Source organism: Thamnophis sirtalis, unplaced genomic scaffold, assembly GCF_051295495.1.
Source record: "Thamnophis sirtalis isolate CommonGarterSnake01/CBP01778 unplaced genomic scaffold, rThaSir2_p1.2 scaffold_14, whole genome shotgun sequence".
Classification (NCBI taxonomy): Eukaryota; Metazoa; Chordata; class Lepidosauria; order Squamata; family Natricidae; genus Thamnophis; species Thamnophis sirtalis.
Genome location: NW_028261394.1, coordinates 1212696 through 1230760, shown reverse-complemented (window position 1 = coordinate 1230760; position 18065 = coordinate 1212696). Strand labels below are relative to the sequence as shown.

The 18065-nt window shown below is 50.2% G+C and overlaps 1 protein-coding gene across 1 annotated transcript in view; it reads right to left on the bottom strand.

Annotated features, from left to right (window-relative positions):
- The window catches only part of FLII (FLII actin remodeling protein), a 28832-nt gene that overhangs the window by 8401 nt on the left and 2366 nt on the right, over positions 1–18065 (bottom strand). Inside the window, exons 2-20 of the mRNA XM_087701749.1 lie at positions 16222–16332; positions 14797–14868; positions 14609–14689; positions 14319–14404; positions 13102–13263; positions 12429–12532; positions 11472–11647; positions 9146–9303; positions 8947–9031; positions 7565–7712; positions 7134–7267; positions 6788–7000; positions 5814–5993; positions 4822–4904; positions 3851–3925; positions 3629–3712; positions 2274–2445; positions 1850–1954; positions 1374–1565 (exon numbers count right to left, since the gene is read on the bottom strand). Coding sequence (XP_087557875.1) covers positions 1374–1565; positions 1850–1954; positions 2274–2445; positions 3629–3712; positions 3851–3925; positions 4822–4904; positions 5814–5993; positions 6788–7000; positions 7134–7267; positions 7565–7712; positions 8947–9031; positions 9146–9303; positions 11472–11647; positions 12429–12532; positions 13102–13263; positions 14319–14404; positions 14609–14689; positions 14797–14868; positions 16222–16332 — 2421 coding nt within the window. The remainder of the gene's footprint in view (positions 1–1373; positions 1566–1849; positions 1955–2273; positions 2446–3628; positions 3713–3850; positions 3926–4821; positions 4905–5813; positions 5994–6787; positions 7001–7133; positions 7268–7564; positions 7713–8946; positions 9032–9145; positions 9304–11471; positions 11648–12428; positions 12533–13101; positions 13264–14318; positions 14405–14608; positions 14690–14796; positions 14869–16221; positions 16333–18065) is intronic.

The following is an 18065-nucleotide window of genomic DNA, read 5'->3' as shown; positions in this document are numbered from 1 at the left end:
AAATCTAGACTGTTTTTGTTAAAGATCTATACCGTGTATGGGTTCTGGGAAGTCGGGGGAGGGAAGGCTGGGGGTCGTTGGGGGGGGGGGAGGGAGGGATGAATATTAGGCTTGACAAGGGGTGTTAGATTTTAATGTAATATGATTGCACATGTATACTGTCTTCTCTTATTTTTTCTCTAAAACTAAGATATGTTGAGTATATTGATATGGAAGCATAAATGCCATCAACATAGAATGGAGTTTGCTCAGAAGCGGAAATACACCAATGAGAGGAAGAGTGGGAAACAGAGGAGAGAAGAAAGATAGGAAGAGAGGGATAGGAGAGAGGGTAAGGGGGGAAGATGAGGAGGATAAGGAGGAGTGGAATGTAGAGAGAGGAGAAGGAGAAAGGAAGGGGAAGTAGAGTAGGAAAGGATGATGGAGGGAAGAAAGGAGGTAGGAGAGAGGCAGAAGAAAGAGGTGTATGGAGAGCAGAAGAGCCAATAATGGGTTTTTATCTTTCTGGGCGTTGATGACAGGAGGAACTGATGTAATTACTACTTAATACAATAGGATATTGGCTATGTAATAGTATACATGTGATTATATGTTATGAAAATGGAAAATAAAAAAGTATATTTCAAAAAATGAATTGTTTTACAGAGGAGAGAAGAAAGATGGGAAGAGAGGGATAGGAGAGAGGGTAAAGGGGGAAGATGAGGAGGATAAGGAGGAGTGGAATGAAGAGAGAGGAGAAGGAGAAAGGAAGGGGAAGTAGAGTAGGAAAGGATGATGGAGGGAAGAAAGGATGTAGAAGAGTGGGAAACAGAAGAGAGAAGAAAGACAGGAAGAGAGGGATAGGAGAGAGGGTAAGGGGGGAAGATGAGGTTGATAAGGAGGAGGGGAATGTAGAGAGAGGAGAAGGAGAAAGGAAGGAGAAGTAGAGCAGAAAAGGATGATGGAGGGAAGAAAGGAGGTAGGAGGGAGGCAGAAGAAAGAGGTGTATGGAGAGCAGAAGAGCTAATAATGGGTTTTTATCTTTCTGGGCGTGGATGACAAGAGGAACTGATGTAATTACTACTGAATACAATAGGATATTGGCTATGTAATAGTATACATGTGATTGTATGTTATGAAAATGGAAAATAAAAAGTATATTTTTAAAAAAAGACCCTCGTCTCTTCAGCTGAGACTTTTCTCCTCCAAAGCTTCACATCGGGCTAGAAGAAGCCCCCTCGCTTCGTAAATCCTGCCCCCTTACTTTCTGAACCCTGCAACCTTCCCTATAACTTCCTTCTCCTGGCAAGTGGCCCGACGGACCCTTGGAGAGGGTTAGAAGTCCTTTGGGACCAAACCATCATCCCTCCTCGCCAAATCGCCCTCCTTCCAACCTGGAACTCGTTGCCTTCCAGGTTCCGGATGACCATGGCGTGTTTGGGTCGGTGAAGCATGCTGCATAGCTCCTGTCCCAGTTTGAGAGCAGCCGCCCGCACCAGGCGCGAGGACTTCCGGCCGATCCAGATGAAGACGTCTGACCAGCAGTCCAGAATGTAGACCGACTTGGTGTCCAACAGGCTCTGGAGCTACCAAAGGAGAAGACAGAAGGAGAATGGTTGAGGCTCAACTGGACCACTTGGAATCTCCTTTCAGGAAGGTAAGAGGGGGAGAAACCATCTAGAACAGTGTTTCTCAACCTGGGCGACTTTAAGTCCTGTGGACTTCAACTCCCAGAATCCCCCAGCCAGCATAGCTGGCTGGGGGATTCTGGGAGTTGAAGTCCACAGGACTTAAAGTCGCCCAGGTTGAGAAACACTGATCTAGAACTTCTACTCTGGACTCATCAGCACTTCCCAGACGTTGTCCCTACCAGCCTCATCTCGGGCAAGAGGTCCACCGGTGGCCTTTTCTTATGCTCCACGGAGAGCTTGTAGTTGATCTGGGGCAGCTCCAAGTAGCCCAGTCCCAAGCCAACCTGCGCAGGGGGAGGAACGGAGAAGAAGGAAGAGCATTTACCCAGAGGAGGAGGCAAGGCAAGCCAAGCCCAGTTTGAGCCATCTTGGATGTCACCCAAACCCACATAGCATCACTGGTTTTCCAAAGTCCTGCTTTCTCTCACAATCAACCCCTTTAGGCACAAATGCCCCAAAACTAAAGTCTAGAGCAGGGGGGATTTGATTGGCAAGAGAAAAAAGCAGGTTCCTGGAAACTCCCTACAGAAATGGGTGGAGGAGGCTGGCATCCACTCTTAAGATGTGCCAGCCCCTCCTTCTCTCTCTCCTCAACTCCCTCACCTTGTAAAGCTTCGGCCTGGGTGGCTTGAAGTCATCTGGGACGTGGGCTTTGATCTCTTCTGCCTGCCCACCCAGGAGGTCCCAGAATTCCGGGGTCTCCTCGGTCTGACTCAGCTGCAGGATTTCCGCCTTTCCTTTCCTCTCGTTCTTGTTGATTTTCTCAGCAAAGAGCCTGAGAAGAGAAGGGGGTTGGGCGGGAGGTGAATCCAGAAGCAGCAGAATGACAGAGAGCCTGGATCTCCATTGATAAAAGGCTCCTGGCTTCCATCTGTGCCCAACGTTAGTAGCCTGTTCTGTCCCCCCCCTTCTCCGCTCGTTAACAGACGACAGGCAGACAAACTTAAAAAGAAAGAACTTTATCAGTCCTCGGCTCAGACTGGCTGCGAGCCCAAAAATAAACATAAATAAAGTCTCTGGCAAGAAGATAACAGAATGCAAAAACAAAACTCTTACAAAGCAATTCACTTCTCCAAGTGTCTCCTTGAATCAGGGTTACAGAAAGCAAATCACTTCTCCAAGTGTCTCTCACAAACCACGACTGATGATCAATGAACGTTGAATGAACGAATGAACGTTGACTCCTGCAACCAGGGCGTCCTTTTATCACCAGAAGACGCCACTAACGAGCCCCAGCTGCATTGTTCATCTTGCATCCCGACTCAACTCACAGCAAACTTCTGCTGAGTCACAACATAGCCTTCAAAGCTTTTGGCACAGTTGCTTTTACACAGCCAAGCCTTGAGAAGGAGACACACTGGCTGGGCTACCAGATCTCTCTCCCCCCCCCCCCCCAAATCCCTGTGATGGACTGTTGTCCAGATTCCCAGGAGGGAAGGAGCGGATTCCAGAGGAGCAAGAGACAAAGCAGCTTAGAGAGCTTGTGTGTGAGAAAGAGGGTGAAGTCAGCTCCTCCTTAACGGTTCCCAGAGTCTCTTCTGTTTTATGGCTTTAGCTTGGCAAGGTTTTTATCTACGGGTGAGGAACAATAAGTAAATCTTCCTAAAAAAATCTCTTTTAGTGCCTTTCTTGCTTTTTGGAGACTGACATCACCATGAAGGTTCTATTTTTTGGGGGGTGCTGGCAGTAATGGCAAGGTCAGATAGCGATGTAGCTAAAATCAATGCACCCCTGCAGGCCTGGGGCTGTTGACCCCAAAATATGGTCCAGCCCCCACTCAGAATGGAGTGCATGGTGTGTTTTTTAAATCTATCTTTTCTTCTCTTCTCTTTGATTTATTGTATTGTCAGCCGCCCGGAGTCCTACGGGATTGGGTGGCATATAAATGTTATTAAACTTCTAAACTCCTCCAGATGTTTCAGAGAGCAGCTGGGCCACGCCCTTCTTTTGGCACTCACCTGGCCTTGGTGGTACCATTGAGAGTAGCCTGGCTGCCCCTCCAGATGTAGATCTCAAGGCCGTGATCCAACAGGAAGACAAAACTAGAAGGAAGAAAAGAAAAGGAGGAGCGGAGAAATGTATTTTTTTTAACATAGGCAGCAGCAAAACATTTTCCCAGCCACCCACCCAGCAGCCGACGGAACTCAAGGCTTCAAAAGGCGTCTGCTCCGCGTATTTACCGAGGATCTAAAGCGGTTGCTTTCAGAGGAACTGGCTCCAATTTGATATTCTTCTTTCCATAAACACGGTAAAGCCTGCGTTGAAATGGCAGAAACAACAGTTTGATCAAATCCACTTTGGGGGGGACGGGATGGACAGACGGACGGAGAAAACAAGAAATGAACATTGTGCAATTGATAATCCTCTCTCTCTCTCCTCTAAAGCCATTCGAAGAAGGAGGCATTTGAAAAACAAGAGGCTGGAACAATTCCTGCAGCCTTCTCAAAGGACGGATTTGCGGTTTGCAAGTTGCCATCGCAGAATAGTCAAGCTAGAAACGTCCATAACTGGCAGGGTTCCAAATAGCACCCAAAAGTAAATCAAGAGTTGAAGGCAAAGTATTGCTCACAGCTCCGAATTATTAAGACCTTGCCCCCACACCCACCAGCCCATCCCATGGTCCAATCGTCCACTGCCATGCTGGCAGTTCTACCTATCCAGTTCCGGCCAGGTGCAGAGACAAAGGATGACCTTGGCTTTCTAGAAAGAATGTTGTTATGGCTACATAGCATCTAACTCTGTGCAATTCCCTCCTCCCATTTTCCCACCATAGAAGAAATGCGTAGTAGAATAATAGAAAGGGTGGCAGGCCAAAGGCCCAAAAGGAAAGATGGCAATAACTTGTAGATTTGCAAGCTGGCTCATTTGGGGGCGAGTCAGGATAGCAGGCAGGTCCCACCCCTAAATTGCCAAGGGAGCCACCAGTTTTGAGCCCAAAGACCCCAACGGTCTCCTGAAACTCCACCAGGTAACCCATAACTCCTGGGGGCGCTGCAGGTAGAGTAAGAGCAGAAAAGTTTAATGGGCCTGTGAAATCATTATTTTTGAACTGAGAGATTCGGGCTTCCTTTCTAACTCCCAAACGTAACCGCCGGCTTCCTCCTGAGCCACCTGGAGCCAAGCCTGAATGATGGGGACGCTTCAGGTTTACCTGGTGACATAATGGACGTCTTCCACCGTGTAGAAGCCACTCGGCGTGCCCCCTTCGATGTAGGAGATCTCGTGATCAAACACCTCGCGTCCAAAAAAAGGGGATTTTCAAAAGCGGAAAGACAGAAACAATTGCATTAAAGCCAACCTGCCACCTATTACCGTATATACTCAAGTATAGGCCGACCCGAATATAAGCCGAGGCACCTAATTTTACCACAAAAAACTGGAAAAGTTATTGACTCGAGTATAAGCCTAGGGTGGGAAATGCAGCAGCTACCGGTAAATTTCAAAAATAAAAATAGATACCAATAATGTTTTTGAATATTTATTTCAAAGAAAAACAGTAAACTAGCGGTGTATTCAATGAAATACTTCACTCACCTCATGATGCTGATGTCCCACTGTGATGATGATGTCCCGTGCAGCCGCGGGAGCGATGTCCCGCCTCCTATGACACACGGCACAGTGATTCCTATCATTGGATCACTGTACCAGAGGAGGTGGGACATCGCTATGTGGCTGCTTGCCATAACAAGGAGGAGGTGGGACATCGTTGCAGAGCGGCAGGAGGGGGAGGAAGGGGAATCGTAAGATAGCCCTGCATTACATTAGAACGTGAGGAGGGGGGATGGTGCGGTGCGCGCTGCGCGGCAAACTGACACAGAGGGAGGGGAAACTCACAGGGGCGCCGGGCCATTCACGAGTGTCACCCAGCGGCATGGCCCCACTCCTTTTTCTCCTCCATTTCGGGCAAATTTTTCACTGACTCGAGTATAAGCCGAGGCGGCTTTTTTCAGCCCAAAAAGTGGGCTGAAAAACTAGGCTTATACTCGAGTATATACAGTAAGTCATTTTGCTCTTCCTTTGCCCTCTTTGCTCCTGTTCCCAATTTCTTGGGGCCGCTCCCCGCAGTTCGGAAGGCCTGGGTTTTTGCAAAGGTCTTTGGAAAGGAAGCCCCCCCTCTCCCCGCCCCCAGAGAAAGGTGGGTACCTGGCTGAACTCATCGCTCTCGTCCCCCATCTCTTCCCGAATACTCCGGCACTCGGCCCCCAAGAAGTTCCGCAGGTTGACGGCGTGGATAGCCGAACAGGCCTTCTTATCCAGGGAGGACTCCTGGCCGATCCAGTAGTAGATCTCCCAGTTCAAGGATCCACTGTCATCCAGGAAAGTCTGGAGAAGAGCATTTAGGAGTTGGAGAGGGATGAAGGCCTGCCTCGGGCCTCTCCCTACGCCTGCTCTTCCTGAACAGGTAGCCCTCAACAGGACCCTGCCTGTCACACATGGCCATAAAACCACGACCAACCCAATTTTACCATCCTTTTCATGGTGGTTATTGCGGCCTGGTTGCTAAGTACTCAAAGTTCGGTCACAAGATCACCCCAAGTTTAAATCTGGGGCGTACGTAACCTAAGGTAGGTCTGTCGTAACTTCGGGCAATTGTTGAGCAACCGGTCGCAAGTTGGTGAACTGCCTGCATGTTCTCCAGCTCTAGAAAATGTCTCCCAAGAGGATTTCATCTCTGGGCGATCTGCTCTCCATAACCTTAGTAATAGCAATAGTAGTTAGACTTATATACCGCTTCATAGGGCTTTCAGCCCTCTCTAAGCGGTTTACAGAGTCAGCATATTGTCCCCAACAACAGTCTGGGTCCTCATTTCACCCACCTCGGAAGGATGGAAGGCTGAGTCAACCCTGAGCCAGTGAGATTTGAACCGCCGAACTGCAGATAACAGTCAGCTGAAGTGGCCTGCAGTACTGCACCCTAACCACTGCGCCACCTCGGCTCTTAACCTTGAAAGGCCACAGCCAGATGTGGACGGTGGACTGGATTATCTGGCCCAACTTCTGAAAGTGGTTGTAGGACATTGCCCTAAACCAGCCTCAGATGGAGAGGTTGTGGCTGTGGGCATATCATACTCACACACACAGGCAGACACGCAACCCGGCCCTTCGGCAACGCCCACCTTCAGCACAATGTAGCAATCGGCTTCATAGAACTTCCCATGGAAAGCCTCGTCCACCAAGATGGGCACGAAATTCTCGATATGCCAGACGGTGACCCCTGGCAGCTGCCCCACGTGCTCCGTGAAGAACTCCGAATAGTTGAGCTGAGGCTTCTCCAGGCTCTTGTCCCAACGGCGGGTCTTCAGATCCGTGTATTTGAGGTCTCCGTTCTCCTAAAGGGGAAAAGGGGAAGGGGTTTTCCTCTTAGCCCCCCATCACAGCTTCTCCGTTTCCTCCGCAGCCATGGAGGGGGCGGGGGCGAGGGTCACCCGGGCAGGAATCCAACCTTGTGGTCCGTCGCCTTACCTCCAGCTTCTTATTCTTCTCCTGGGCCACGTCTGACATGCCTTTCAAGACCTGCTTGGCTTGATCGTCTTGGGCTGAATCTTTGCGTCTTCGCAAGCGCATTTTCCGGGCCAGGGGGTCCCTTGGGCTGCTCCCTGGAACCCAAGGAGGGAGGGGGGGAGAGTTTTAGGAAGCAAGAGACGGAGAGGAGAAGATTGGACGGAGAAGTTTTAGCTCCCACCTGGAAGTAACAAGATCGGGAAGATCGGCGTGCTTCTAGTTTACAAGGCAGGTGGAAGTTCTTGAGATGATCGGGCTGAAGGCAACAGTTTGACCTTCTCTTGTGGCTGTTTGCTGCGGAAGGCTAGAAAACTACACACCTACAACTGAAGTGTGTCCTAACCTACATCCAAAGGGGGTCTTTAGGACCCCAAAGAGGGTCCTAAACTTACCTCCAGCTGCCGCTGCCACCGTGGCAGGAGATGCCCCAGCCAGCCGCAATTGATTCTGCAGGGAGAAGTCAATGTTGTACCATTCTGAAGTTCGGTCCATGGGCTTTGGAGGCATCACCAAGTTTGGGTTCTCCCGGACATCCAAGATCTGCAGGCAGAGAAGAGGACCTCAGTCAGGAGCAGAGAAGACAAATAAGTTCTTCAGCGACAAGGCTTGGGGCTCTGATGTGAGAAGGGAAGTCTCTCCACCACAACCCACTTTCTCTCGCTGTCCCTGAGCCCTCAACGGCCATCTGGGAGACTTTCTCAAAACAAAAAGGTTCTTTTTTTTTGTGAAATATTTTTTATTTCCATTTTCATAACATACAATCACATGTATACTATACGTAGCCAGTATCATATAGTATTAAATAATAATTACATCAGTTCCTCTTGTCAACAATACCCAGAAAGATAAAAACCCATTATTGGCTCTTCTGCTCTCCATACACCTCTTTCTTCTGCCTCTCTCCTACCTCCTTTCTTCCCTCCATCATCCTTTTCTGCTCTACTTCCCCTTCCTTTCTCCTTCTCCTCTCTCTTCATTCCACTCCTCCTTATCCTCCTCATCTTCCCCCCTTACCCTCTCTCCTATCCCTCTCTTCCTATCTTTCTTCTCTCCTCTGTTTCCCACTCTCCTACCTCCTTCCTTCCCTCCATCATCCTTTTCTACTCTACTTCCCCTTCCTTTCTCCTCCTCCTCTCTCTTCATTCCACTCCTCCTTATCCTCATCTTCCCCCTTACCCTCTCTCCTATCCCTCTCTTCCTATCTTTCTTCTCTCCTCTACTTCCAACTCTTCTATATCCTGTCTTCCCTCCATCAATTTCTACTCTACTTCCCCTCCCTTTCTTCTTCTCTCCTCTCTTCATTCCACTCCTCCTTCTCCTCCTCATCTTCCCCCCTTACCCTCTCTCCTATCCCTCTCTTCCCATCTTTCTTCTCTCCTCTGTTTCCCACTCTTCCTCTCCTTCACTTGGTGAATTTTTTTTTGTATGGAAAACTAAAAAAGGTTCTTGTTTACAGCTGGTCCTTAACCTTCAACTCTTGTCCCAAAGGGGCTTTTTCCCAAGAGGCAACTGGACTTTCTGGTTTTTTTCCTTGAAGACATTTCCCTTCTCAACCAAGACGCTTCTTCGGCTCTGACTGGATGGTGGGTGGGTGGGTCCAGTCAGAGTTGAAGAAGCTTCTTGGATGAGAAGCGAAATGTCTTCCAAAAAAAATAATAATAATAACGCAGAAAGCCCAGTTGCCTCTTGGGAAAAACTTCCTTTTTTACAGGACGCCCCATTCTCCTCCTCCTCCTCTTTGCAAGATTCCTCTGCCCACCCCAAAAACTCTCACCTCGACGTCTGTCAGAAAATGCACCGCTTCCGGCAAGGTGACCAGGCGATTCTTGTTCAAAACCAGCTTCCTGAGTTTCACACACCTGGGGACGGACGGAGGAGGGTCAGCGGGATGAGCTCAGCTGAAGAAGTCCAGCTTTTGTCCAGAGAACGACGGCGGCCCTGCTGCCGGGCGGAGGAGCCCAAGCGTGACTTACCTGCAAAGGCTTTCGGGGATGAGCTCCAGGTTGTTATTGGCTGCCATAAATTCCTCCAGGTTGGCCAGCTTCCCGATGCCGGAGGGGATGCCATCGAAGTCCAGCTTGTTGGAATTCAAGTAGAGCTTCCTTAGTTTGGTGAGTTTGCAAATGGCAGACTGGAGAACCGGCGGGGGGGAAAAGAACGGATGAAATATTAATTTCAGGAAGAAAATCCCCATTTCAGAAGCTGCTTTTCCACAAGACTTTGTCCAAATGCATCCCTTGTGGCACGAAAGATCCGAACGGTTTTTTACAAACATAGAACAAAAGTCTCCATAAATTGCAATGCAAAGGGAGAGAGAAAAAAAAATGGATTTACTGTTCTACATTCCTCTTAACATTTCTGAAGCCTTACTGGGGCAAACATGGAATGGAGACCCGAGAACCTTCTACTAAGCATTAAACCAGAAAACATAAGCAGTTCAATATGGCATTTGAGCCTGCATATAATTGTGGCCGCAAGAATAACTTATGCACAATTTGGGAAATCCACTACCATACCGTCGGAAGATGCTATAATTAAAAAGATCTATGAATGTGCAGAAATGGACAGAATGACGGGTTGGCTGAGGGACAAAGGAGAAACGGAACATTATCTTAGCTGGAACTTATGGTATATGTGGGCGACTAGGAGAACAGCAGGGACTTAAAACGGGGAAAGTTAAAAGTGAACATGGGTATTGTAATAGATCCCTGAACTTTGTAATGAGAAGATGTGGCTTAGAGACCTAACAATGAGGAAGGAAAGAAAAAAGTTGGGCTGTGAATGACTGTCACCGCGGGGGGGGGAGGGGAGGGGGGGTTGTATGTTTAAAACGGTATTTGTATCTGTATGTTTTACGCTTAAAAAAAAAAGTATAACTAATGAATGCCGATACAAAAGGCTGTATATTTACTTTTGTATTGTTATATATGATTTGTCTTTCTTATGTTGTTGTATTTTTCTTTCTGTTTTTTAAAGGTAATAATGTTTAATAAAAATTATATTTTTTTAAAAAAAAAAACATTTCTGAAGCCTGGCAGCTTTTAAGACCTGTGGACTTGAACTCCCAGCATGCTGGCTGGGGAATTCTGGGAGTTGAAGCCCGCACATCTTCAAGGTACGAAGGTTCGGAAACCCAGGCCTCTATCCTTATCCCTGGAATATGGCCAGTTCCTGAACATCTCTGCTTTTTCTGTAACAGCAACGTATCCAGCATAGCCCCCTTCCCCATTTAAGGAAGAGTGAATCCTGGCCATGCGTTCCCCTTTTTATATCGGTTGTAGCTTCAAATGATTCCTAAGTGATTGGTCGTAAATCAAGGACTACCTAGATGCTTGGTTGAGGGAACTCTGATGCTTTAGAGCCGAGGTGGCGCAGTGGTTAAATGCAGCACTGCAGGCTACTTCAGCTGACTGCAGTTCTGCAGTTCAGTGATTCGAATCTCACCGGCTCAGGGTTGACTCAGCTTTCCATCCTTCCGAGGTGGGTGAAATGAGGACCCGGATTGTTGTTGGGGGAGATATGCTGACTCTGTAAACCACTTAGAGAGGGCTGAAAGCCCTATGAAGCGGTATATAAATCTAACTGCTATTGCTATCTCTATCTATCATCATCTATCTATCTATCTATCTATCTATCTATCTATCTGTCTGTCTGTCTGTCTGTCTGTCCGTCCGTCCGTCCGTCCGTCCGTCCGTCCGTCCGTCCGCCCGCCCGCCCGCCCGCCCGCCCGCCCGCCCGCCCGCCCGCCCGCCCGCCCGCCCGCCTGCCTACCTACCTACCTACCTACCTACCTACCTACCTATCTATCTGGGTGAAATGAGGACCCAGACTGTGGGGGCGATATGCTGACTCTGTAAACTGCTTAGAGAGGGCTGAAAGCCCTATGAAGCGGTATATAAGTCTAACTGCTATTGCTATCTATCTATCTATCTATCTATCTATCTATCTATCTATCTATCTATCTATCTATCATCTATCTATCTATCTATCTATCTATCTATCATCGTCTATCTATCTGGGTGAAATGAGGACCCAGACTGTGGGGGCGATATGCTGACTCTGTAAACCGCTTAGAGAGGGCTGAAAGCCCTATGAAGCGGTATATAAGTCTAACTGCTTTGCTCTTAGACCTGTGTCAAACCCCTCAAAACCACCGTTGGTTTAACCTGCTGGCTTTAATCAAATACGATGATGGTTTAATAAAGCCATCATTGGCTCCTGCTCCAGTTGCCGGTCTTGCCCTTAGCTAGACTCCAGGAGCCCACAAGAGGGTGGTGGTCTCCAGGAAGGGCCACCCACCGGTAGGGAAGTCAGCTGGTTCCTTGACAGGTTGAGGGTCTCCAGCTGCGTCCACTGGTCGATGCAGAGAGACAGCTCCGAGATCTGGTTGGTGCTCAGGTTCAGACGCCGCAGGTTGGACAGAGTGTAGAGACACTCCGGGACACGGATGAGGTCGTTGCAAGAGAGGTCCACATCTGTGCAGGGCAGAGATGTTGATGTTGATGTTGATTTTATTTATATGCTGCCCTTTTTCCCGAAGGGGACTCAGGGCGGCTCACAACTCAACCAGGGAAGGGGGATACAAACAAGAATTTAAACAACATAAAAAACAATGCATAATTAAAACACAACAGTCATACCAATTCGAGACGGGGGCAACAGCTCTTTAGCCCCAGGCCTGTCGGAACAGCCAGGTTTTAAGGGCTTTGCGGAAGGCCTGGAGGGTGGTGAGGGTTCGACTCTCCATGGGGAGTTCGTTCCAGAGGGTCGGAGCAGCCACAGAGAAGGCCCTCCTCCGGGTAGTCGCCAGTCGGCATTGGCCGGCGGATGGAATGCGGAGGAGGCCTAATCTGTGGGATCTAATCGGTCTAGTGGAGGTAATTGGCAGCAGGCGGTCTCTCAAGTACCCAGGTCCAATACCATGAGAGAGGAAGACCAAGTCGCACAAGGGAAGGGGGTTCACTGGGAGGGGGGGGGCAGGTGGTCGTCCACGAGTGCAAGTTCTGGGGCCCACAGTGCCCCCACTTGTGTTGCAGCATCTCCTCCCGCCCCACTTTCAAGGCATTCCTATTACTATAAGTAAACGTGCTGTTCTCCCAGCGCATCGGAAGTGCGTTCCTACAATTGCTTCAAGGCAGCTGGAGGCTGCAGGATTTGAGCCCCTTTGGAGGACGCCACGGGGAGGGGGGGGAAGGCTGGGCTAGCGGAGTCTTTCCAGGCCCCTGGCGAGAGGTGGGGGGGGAACACAACTGGTACCTGCCAGGCTGCTGAGGCCGTCTAAACTCGTCGGCAGGTTGGTCTGCGTCCTCTGCGTGTTCCGGAGGTGCAGCGTCTGCAGAGCCGTCATGGTGGGAAGTTGTCTTCAGGGGAGGGGGGAGAGGAGAGGGGGGGAAGGGCTGAGACAGGACCACCAGGCGCAGGGAAGCAAGGTGGGCTTCTGCCCCCATTTGGCCCTCCTCAACTTGCCGCACCTGCCCTCATCAGCCCTTTGCCCCTGCGCCCAGGTCTCTCCCGAACCCCAGGGACTAGCGCCTTTAAAGTGAGCAAAGGAGAGGGACTTCCCTTTAGGCCCTGATGGCGAAATCTATGGCACGCGCACCGCAGGTGGCATGCAGCACCCTCTGCGTGGCCACGTGAGGATTGCTGTGCATTGACGCCTGCCTCCCGCCGGCCAGCTAGGCACCGGGGCTCTGTCGCGCACGCGTGGGGGATGGGTGCATGCAGGGGGGCTGTGTATGTGGGGGGACGGGACCACGTCCATTGCATTTGGGGGGTTTCGGCCGCACGGACATTTGTGCACACACAGGCGCTTCGGGCACTTGGCCCGGAAAGCTTTAGGCCGACGTCTGCAGCTTGGAAATGGGACCCCCCCCTTGCAACTCCCAGGGGAAGAGACACGGAGGGTCCCCGCTGCCTCCCCCGCTCCTACCTGAGCTGGGCGTGCATCAGAGGGTTGTTATTCAGGAGCAAAGTCTGCAGGTGCACCAGGCGCCTCATTTGGGGGGGGAGGCTCTCCAGCTTGTTGTCACTCAAATCCAGGTAAAGCAGGTCGGTCAGGTTGATGAAGAGCTGGTTGGGGATGCTGTCTATGCTGCGGGGGCCGGGCGGGGCGGGAGGGAAGAAGAGGGACACGCCTTGTTTACGCTGCCAGGGAGGGGCCCTTCCTGGTGCCAGCGCCTCGCCCCGCTCGCTCGCCAGAGGCACTTCAACAGCCGGGCGGTCCACACCCCCGATTTTTTCCCCCCTGCAAGGAGCCCTTCGTTTCCCTCCACCCCAAACGCCCTGGGATTGCCTCCCTCCGTGGAGGGCTGGGCCTAGAGGCCTGGAGGCCGACGCTGGCTTCTCGGTTGAAGCTGCCGTTGGCAGAAGGGCAGAGCGGACGGGCCCTTGAGATGAAAGGAGGGACTGGCAGAATCCGCCAAGAAAACCTTTCCCTCTGCCGTCTGTTTTGGGCAAGCGGTCATTATGGTTTGGCTCTGGTTTAAGTTTTGGATTTGGGCCAAGGAAGGAAGGGAAGAGGGCGGGCATCGCAACACACAATTTCCTCCTTTGGCAAACGCGAAGGGCCCTTCCAAAGGCCTCCGTTTCACTCGCGGCAAGAAAAAAGCCTTGCAACGTTAAACCCTTCTCTCCAGTTGCCTCTTCCCTCCCCACGTACGGCGGTCCTTGACTCACGACCATAGTTTGCAAAGCCCTGAATTTTAGCTAGGAGTTGTTGTTGCGTTCAATTCAATTCAATAGATTTATAGGCCGCCCAATCCCGGAGGACTGGGGGTTGCAGGTCAAGGCATCCAGTGACTGGACCCGATATTTTGCCCTTCTCGGCAGCTGCTGTGACGCCAATGCCGTGGTCGTTAAGCAAACCCTCTGGCACTAAGCAAACCCATTTTATGTATTGCTTTTGGGGGAAGCCAGGAGTAAATCTGAATACTGGCAAAATCCCAACGGAAGATTGTGGCCATGGGACCACAGACTCTGTAAAGGAGAGTCAGCTATTATTAAGTGCCCCAAATCATGGGATCATGTGGCCCTGGGGAGTGTGTGGATGTCATAACTTTGAAATCAGGTCATAAGCAGCTTTATTTCGGGGGGCGGGCGTCTGTTGTAACTGCTAAGCAATCGGTTATCAGTCCGAGGACTCTTTACCTGTTATGTTTGAGGTTGAGCACAAGGATATTCTTGGAGTTCTCCAGCTCCCGGGGACACTCCGTCAGCTGGTTGTAGCTGAGATCCTAGAGAGACAGGAAGGGCACATCAAGAGGCCACAGGAGCATCGCGTGGCTGGGACTCCTGCCACGGCTGCTACGCAGGCCACGTTTTTCAGGGGCCCAAAAGGAAGACAGCAAAAACAACGGGTGCGCCTTAATTTAGAGCAATTATCTCCAACGTGGCCACTCTGAGAATCCCCCCCCCCCCCAGCCAGGGCTGCCACCTACCAGGACCGAGAGATCATCCAGCTGGAAGATTTCATAAGGAATCCCAGAATTTTTCAGCGCATTCGCCCGAGCGACAATGGCCTGGGGAAGTGGGAGGAGAGAGAAGAAGGGGGGTCAGGCCTGCCTGGGACCACGCAGAGGGGCAACGGGGGAGCTCTTCAGGGGGGGGGGGGAGGCAGAGGACTTACCCGCAGGCAAGGGAGGCTGGAGAATTCTCCGTGGAGGGTGGTCAGGTTGTTGTGACTGACAGAGAGGTGTTCCTGTTGGGGAAGAGAAGCAGAAAGGGTCTGGGGGCTGCACCCTCCCCACTGGAGAGTTTCACAGGGGTTGTTCCCCGTGGGCAAAGTATCTGGGTTTGTGCTCTGAGCCCAAATCCAATGGAGGAGGACATGGCTTGGGGTGGGATGTGAGAGTTAAGGAGGCAGGAGGAAGTGGAGGGGGGAGATCTTTGGAGGGAAATCTGTCCCCCCCTCCCCAAATCCTCCACCCACTCTCTCTCTCTCACTAGTCCTTGAACCAGAAGGCTCCCAAGGCCCCCTTTGGGCACATGAGTTTGGCCTTAAAAAGAGGGAAAGGTGAAAGTGGAGGCTGGTGGGAGGACATCGTCATAACTCTTCCTTGCAAAAAATGCAATGTTAACACTTAAGGGGGATTTTAAAAAAAAGACTCTGAAGCTGAAATACACCAATGAGAGGAAGAGTGGGAAGCAGAGGAGAGAAGAAAGATGGGAAGAGAGGGATAGGAGAGAGGGTAAGGGGGAAGATGAGGAGGATGAGGAGGAGAAGGAGGAGTGGAATGAAGAGAGAGGAGAAGGAGAAAGGAAGGGGAAGTAGAGTAGAAAAGGATGATGGAGGGAAGAAAGGATGTAGAAGAGTGGGAAACAGATGAGAGAAGAAAGATGGGAAGAGAGGGATAGGAGAGAGGGTAAGGGGGGAAGATGAGGAGGAGAAAGAGGAGTGGAATGAAGAGAGAGGAGAAGGAGAAAGGAAGGGGAAGTAGAGTAGAAAAGGATGCTGGAGGGAAGAAAGGAGGTAGAAGAGTTGGAAGTAGAGGAGAGAAGAAAGATAGGAAGAGAGGGATAGGAGAGAGGGTAAGGGGGGAAGATGAGGAGGATAAGGAGGAGTGGAATGAAGAGAGAGAAGAAGGAGAAAGGAAGGGGAAGTAGAGTAGAAAAGGATGATGGAGGGAAGAAAGGATGTAGAAGAGTGGGAAACAGAGGAGAGAAGAAAGAGAGGGATAGGAGAGAGGGTAAGGGGGGAAGATGAGGAGGATAAGGAGGAGTGGAATGTAGAGAGAGGAGAAGGAGAAAGGAAGGGGAAGTAGAGTAGAAAAGGATGATGGAGGGAAGAAAGGAGGTAGGAGAGAGGCAGAAGAAAGAGGTGTATGGAGAGCAGAAGAGCTAATAATGGGTTTTTATCTGCAAGAGGAACTGATGTAATTACTACTTAATACAATAGGATATTGGCTATGTAATAGTATACATGTGATTATATGCTATGAAAGTGGAAAATAAAAAAAGTATATTTTAAAGAAAAAAGACCCTTCTGGGGCCCCATGCCCCCTCCCCCAAATGATCCCCGGGGAGGCTGCAAAAGGAAACGCCCCTCTCTCACCAGCTTGTGGAGGGCCGAGAGCTCCTCCGGCAAATAGCAGAGTCCCGTCCGGTTCAGCTTCAGCCATCGCAGGCTGCTCATCGACCTCACGTGCTCCGGGAAGAAGCCGCCCTGGGCAGGGAGAGAGAGAGACGTCGGAGGGGTGTGTGTGTGTGTGTGTGTGTGTGTCAGATCTGATAAACCAGCTGGAGGCTGTTCTGGCAAGCGACCAAGGGGGTGTTGCGAGAGTCATAAGTGCGAGGACCAGGGCGTCACTTTTTTCCTGCACCATTTTAACTCTGCGTGGTTGTTAAACAAACAGCCATAACGCTTAGACTTATACACCGCTTTACAGCCCTCGCTAAGTGGTTTACAGAGTCGGCCCCTTGCCCCCCCCCCCAAACGATCCGGGTCCTCGTTTTACCCACCTCAATCTGGAGCCTGGTGGGATTTATTTATTTTTTAATTCTTTTTTTTTTTGAAAAATTTATTAATTTCATATATATACATTCACAATTATGTGATCTCATAACTGTTATTAATAATATGTATTTATAACAATTTTTTCCCCTACAGTTGACAATATACTTGAAATTGCTTTCTTACTGTCCCATAAACCCATCTTATCTTACAACATTCCTACTTCTTCTTCCTTCCTTCCCTCCTTCCTTCCCTCCTTTCTTCTCTCCTACTCTCCTTCCTTCCTTCCCTCCCTCCTTCCCCCTTCCCTCCCCCCTTTCTTCTCTCCTTCCCTCCTCCTTCCCTGCTTCCTTCCCTCCTTTCTTCTCTCCTCCTCTCCTTCCTTTCCTCCTACCTTCCCCCCTTCCTTCTCTCCTACATTCCCTCCTTTCTTCCTTCCCCCTTCTTCTCTCCCTCCCTCCTTCCTGGTGGGATTTAAACTGCCAAGCTGCAGTCAGCTGGCAGTCAGCAGAAGGAGCCTGCAGTACTGCACTCTGACCACAGAGTGCGCCACCACAGCTCATAGAGCAGTGTTTCTCAACCTTGGCGACTTGAAGATGTCCGGACTTCAACTCCCAGAATTCCCCAGCCAGCTTTCGCTGGCTGAGGAATTCTGGGAGTTGAAGTCTGGACATCTTCAAGTGGCCAAGCTTGAGAAACACTGTCATAGAGTCATATTTCTATATTTCTATTCTATTCCTATTCTTTGTATTAATTCTTATCCTACCCTCAATTCTATTCTGTTCTATACTCTATTTTCTATTCTATATTCTATTAATTCTTATTCTATTCTATCCCTACCCCTACCCTTCTCCTTCAATGTCCATTAAAATATAGGATCCCTCGCAGAGCCTCCTCTCCCCAAAGATTCTCTAATCCGGTCCCTGAACATGCACAGAGAGGAAGCACCATTCAAAACAACCGTTTCTGTCTCAAGGAATGCACAAGTCTGAAATGTTATGACGCCCGATCCCTCGTCCACGCCAGGCGCACAGGAGGAGCCAGCCAGGGAGATCAAGTGTCCAGAGAGCCCGGCTCCCCTCCCCCTCCCTGAGTGACGTCACTATACATAAGCAGGGTTCCTGCCGTCACTCGAGAAGCATTCCTGACCTCCGGGATATCTCAAGGCAGGCGTGCCTTCCCCCCCCCACTCCCTCCCCCCCCCCCAAATGTGGCTCCCTGCTAATTATAATTCTGATATCAGCCCCGTAAACTCTGCAAGAGGAAATGAGCTGGGCAATTGAGAAACATGGAAACTCTGAGGAAGGTGGAAAGGAACGTGGAAACTCTGAGGAAGGTGGAAAGGAACGTGGAAGGTGGAAAGGAACATGGAAACTCTGAGGAAGGTGGAAAGGAAGGTGGAAAGGAACATGGAAAGGAAGGTGGAAAGGAACGTGGAGGGAGGG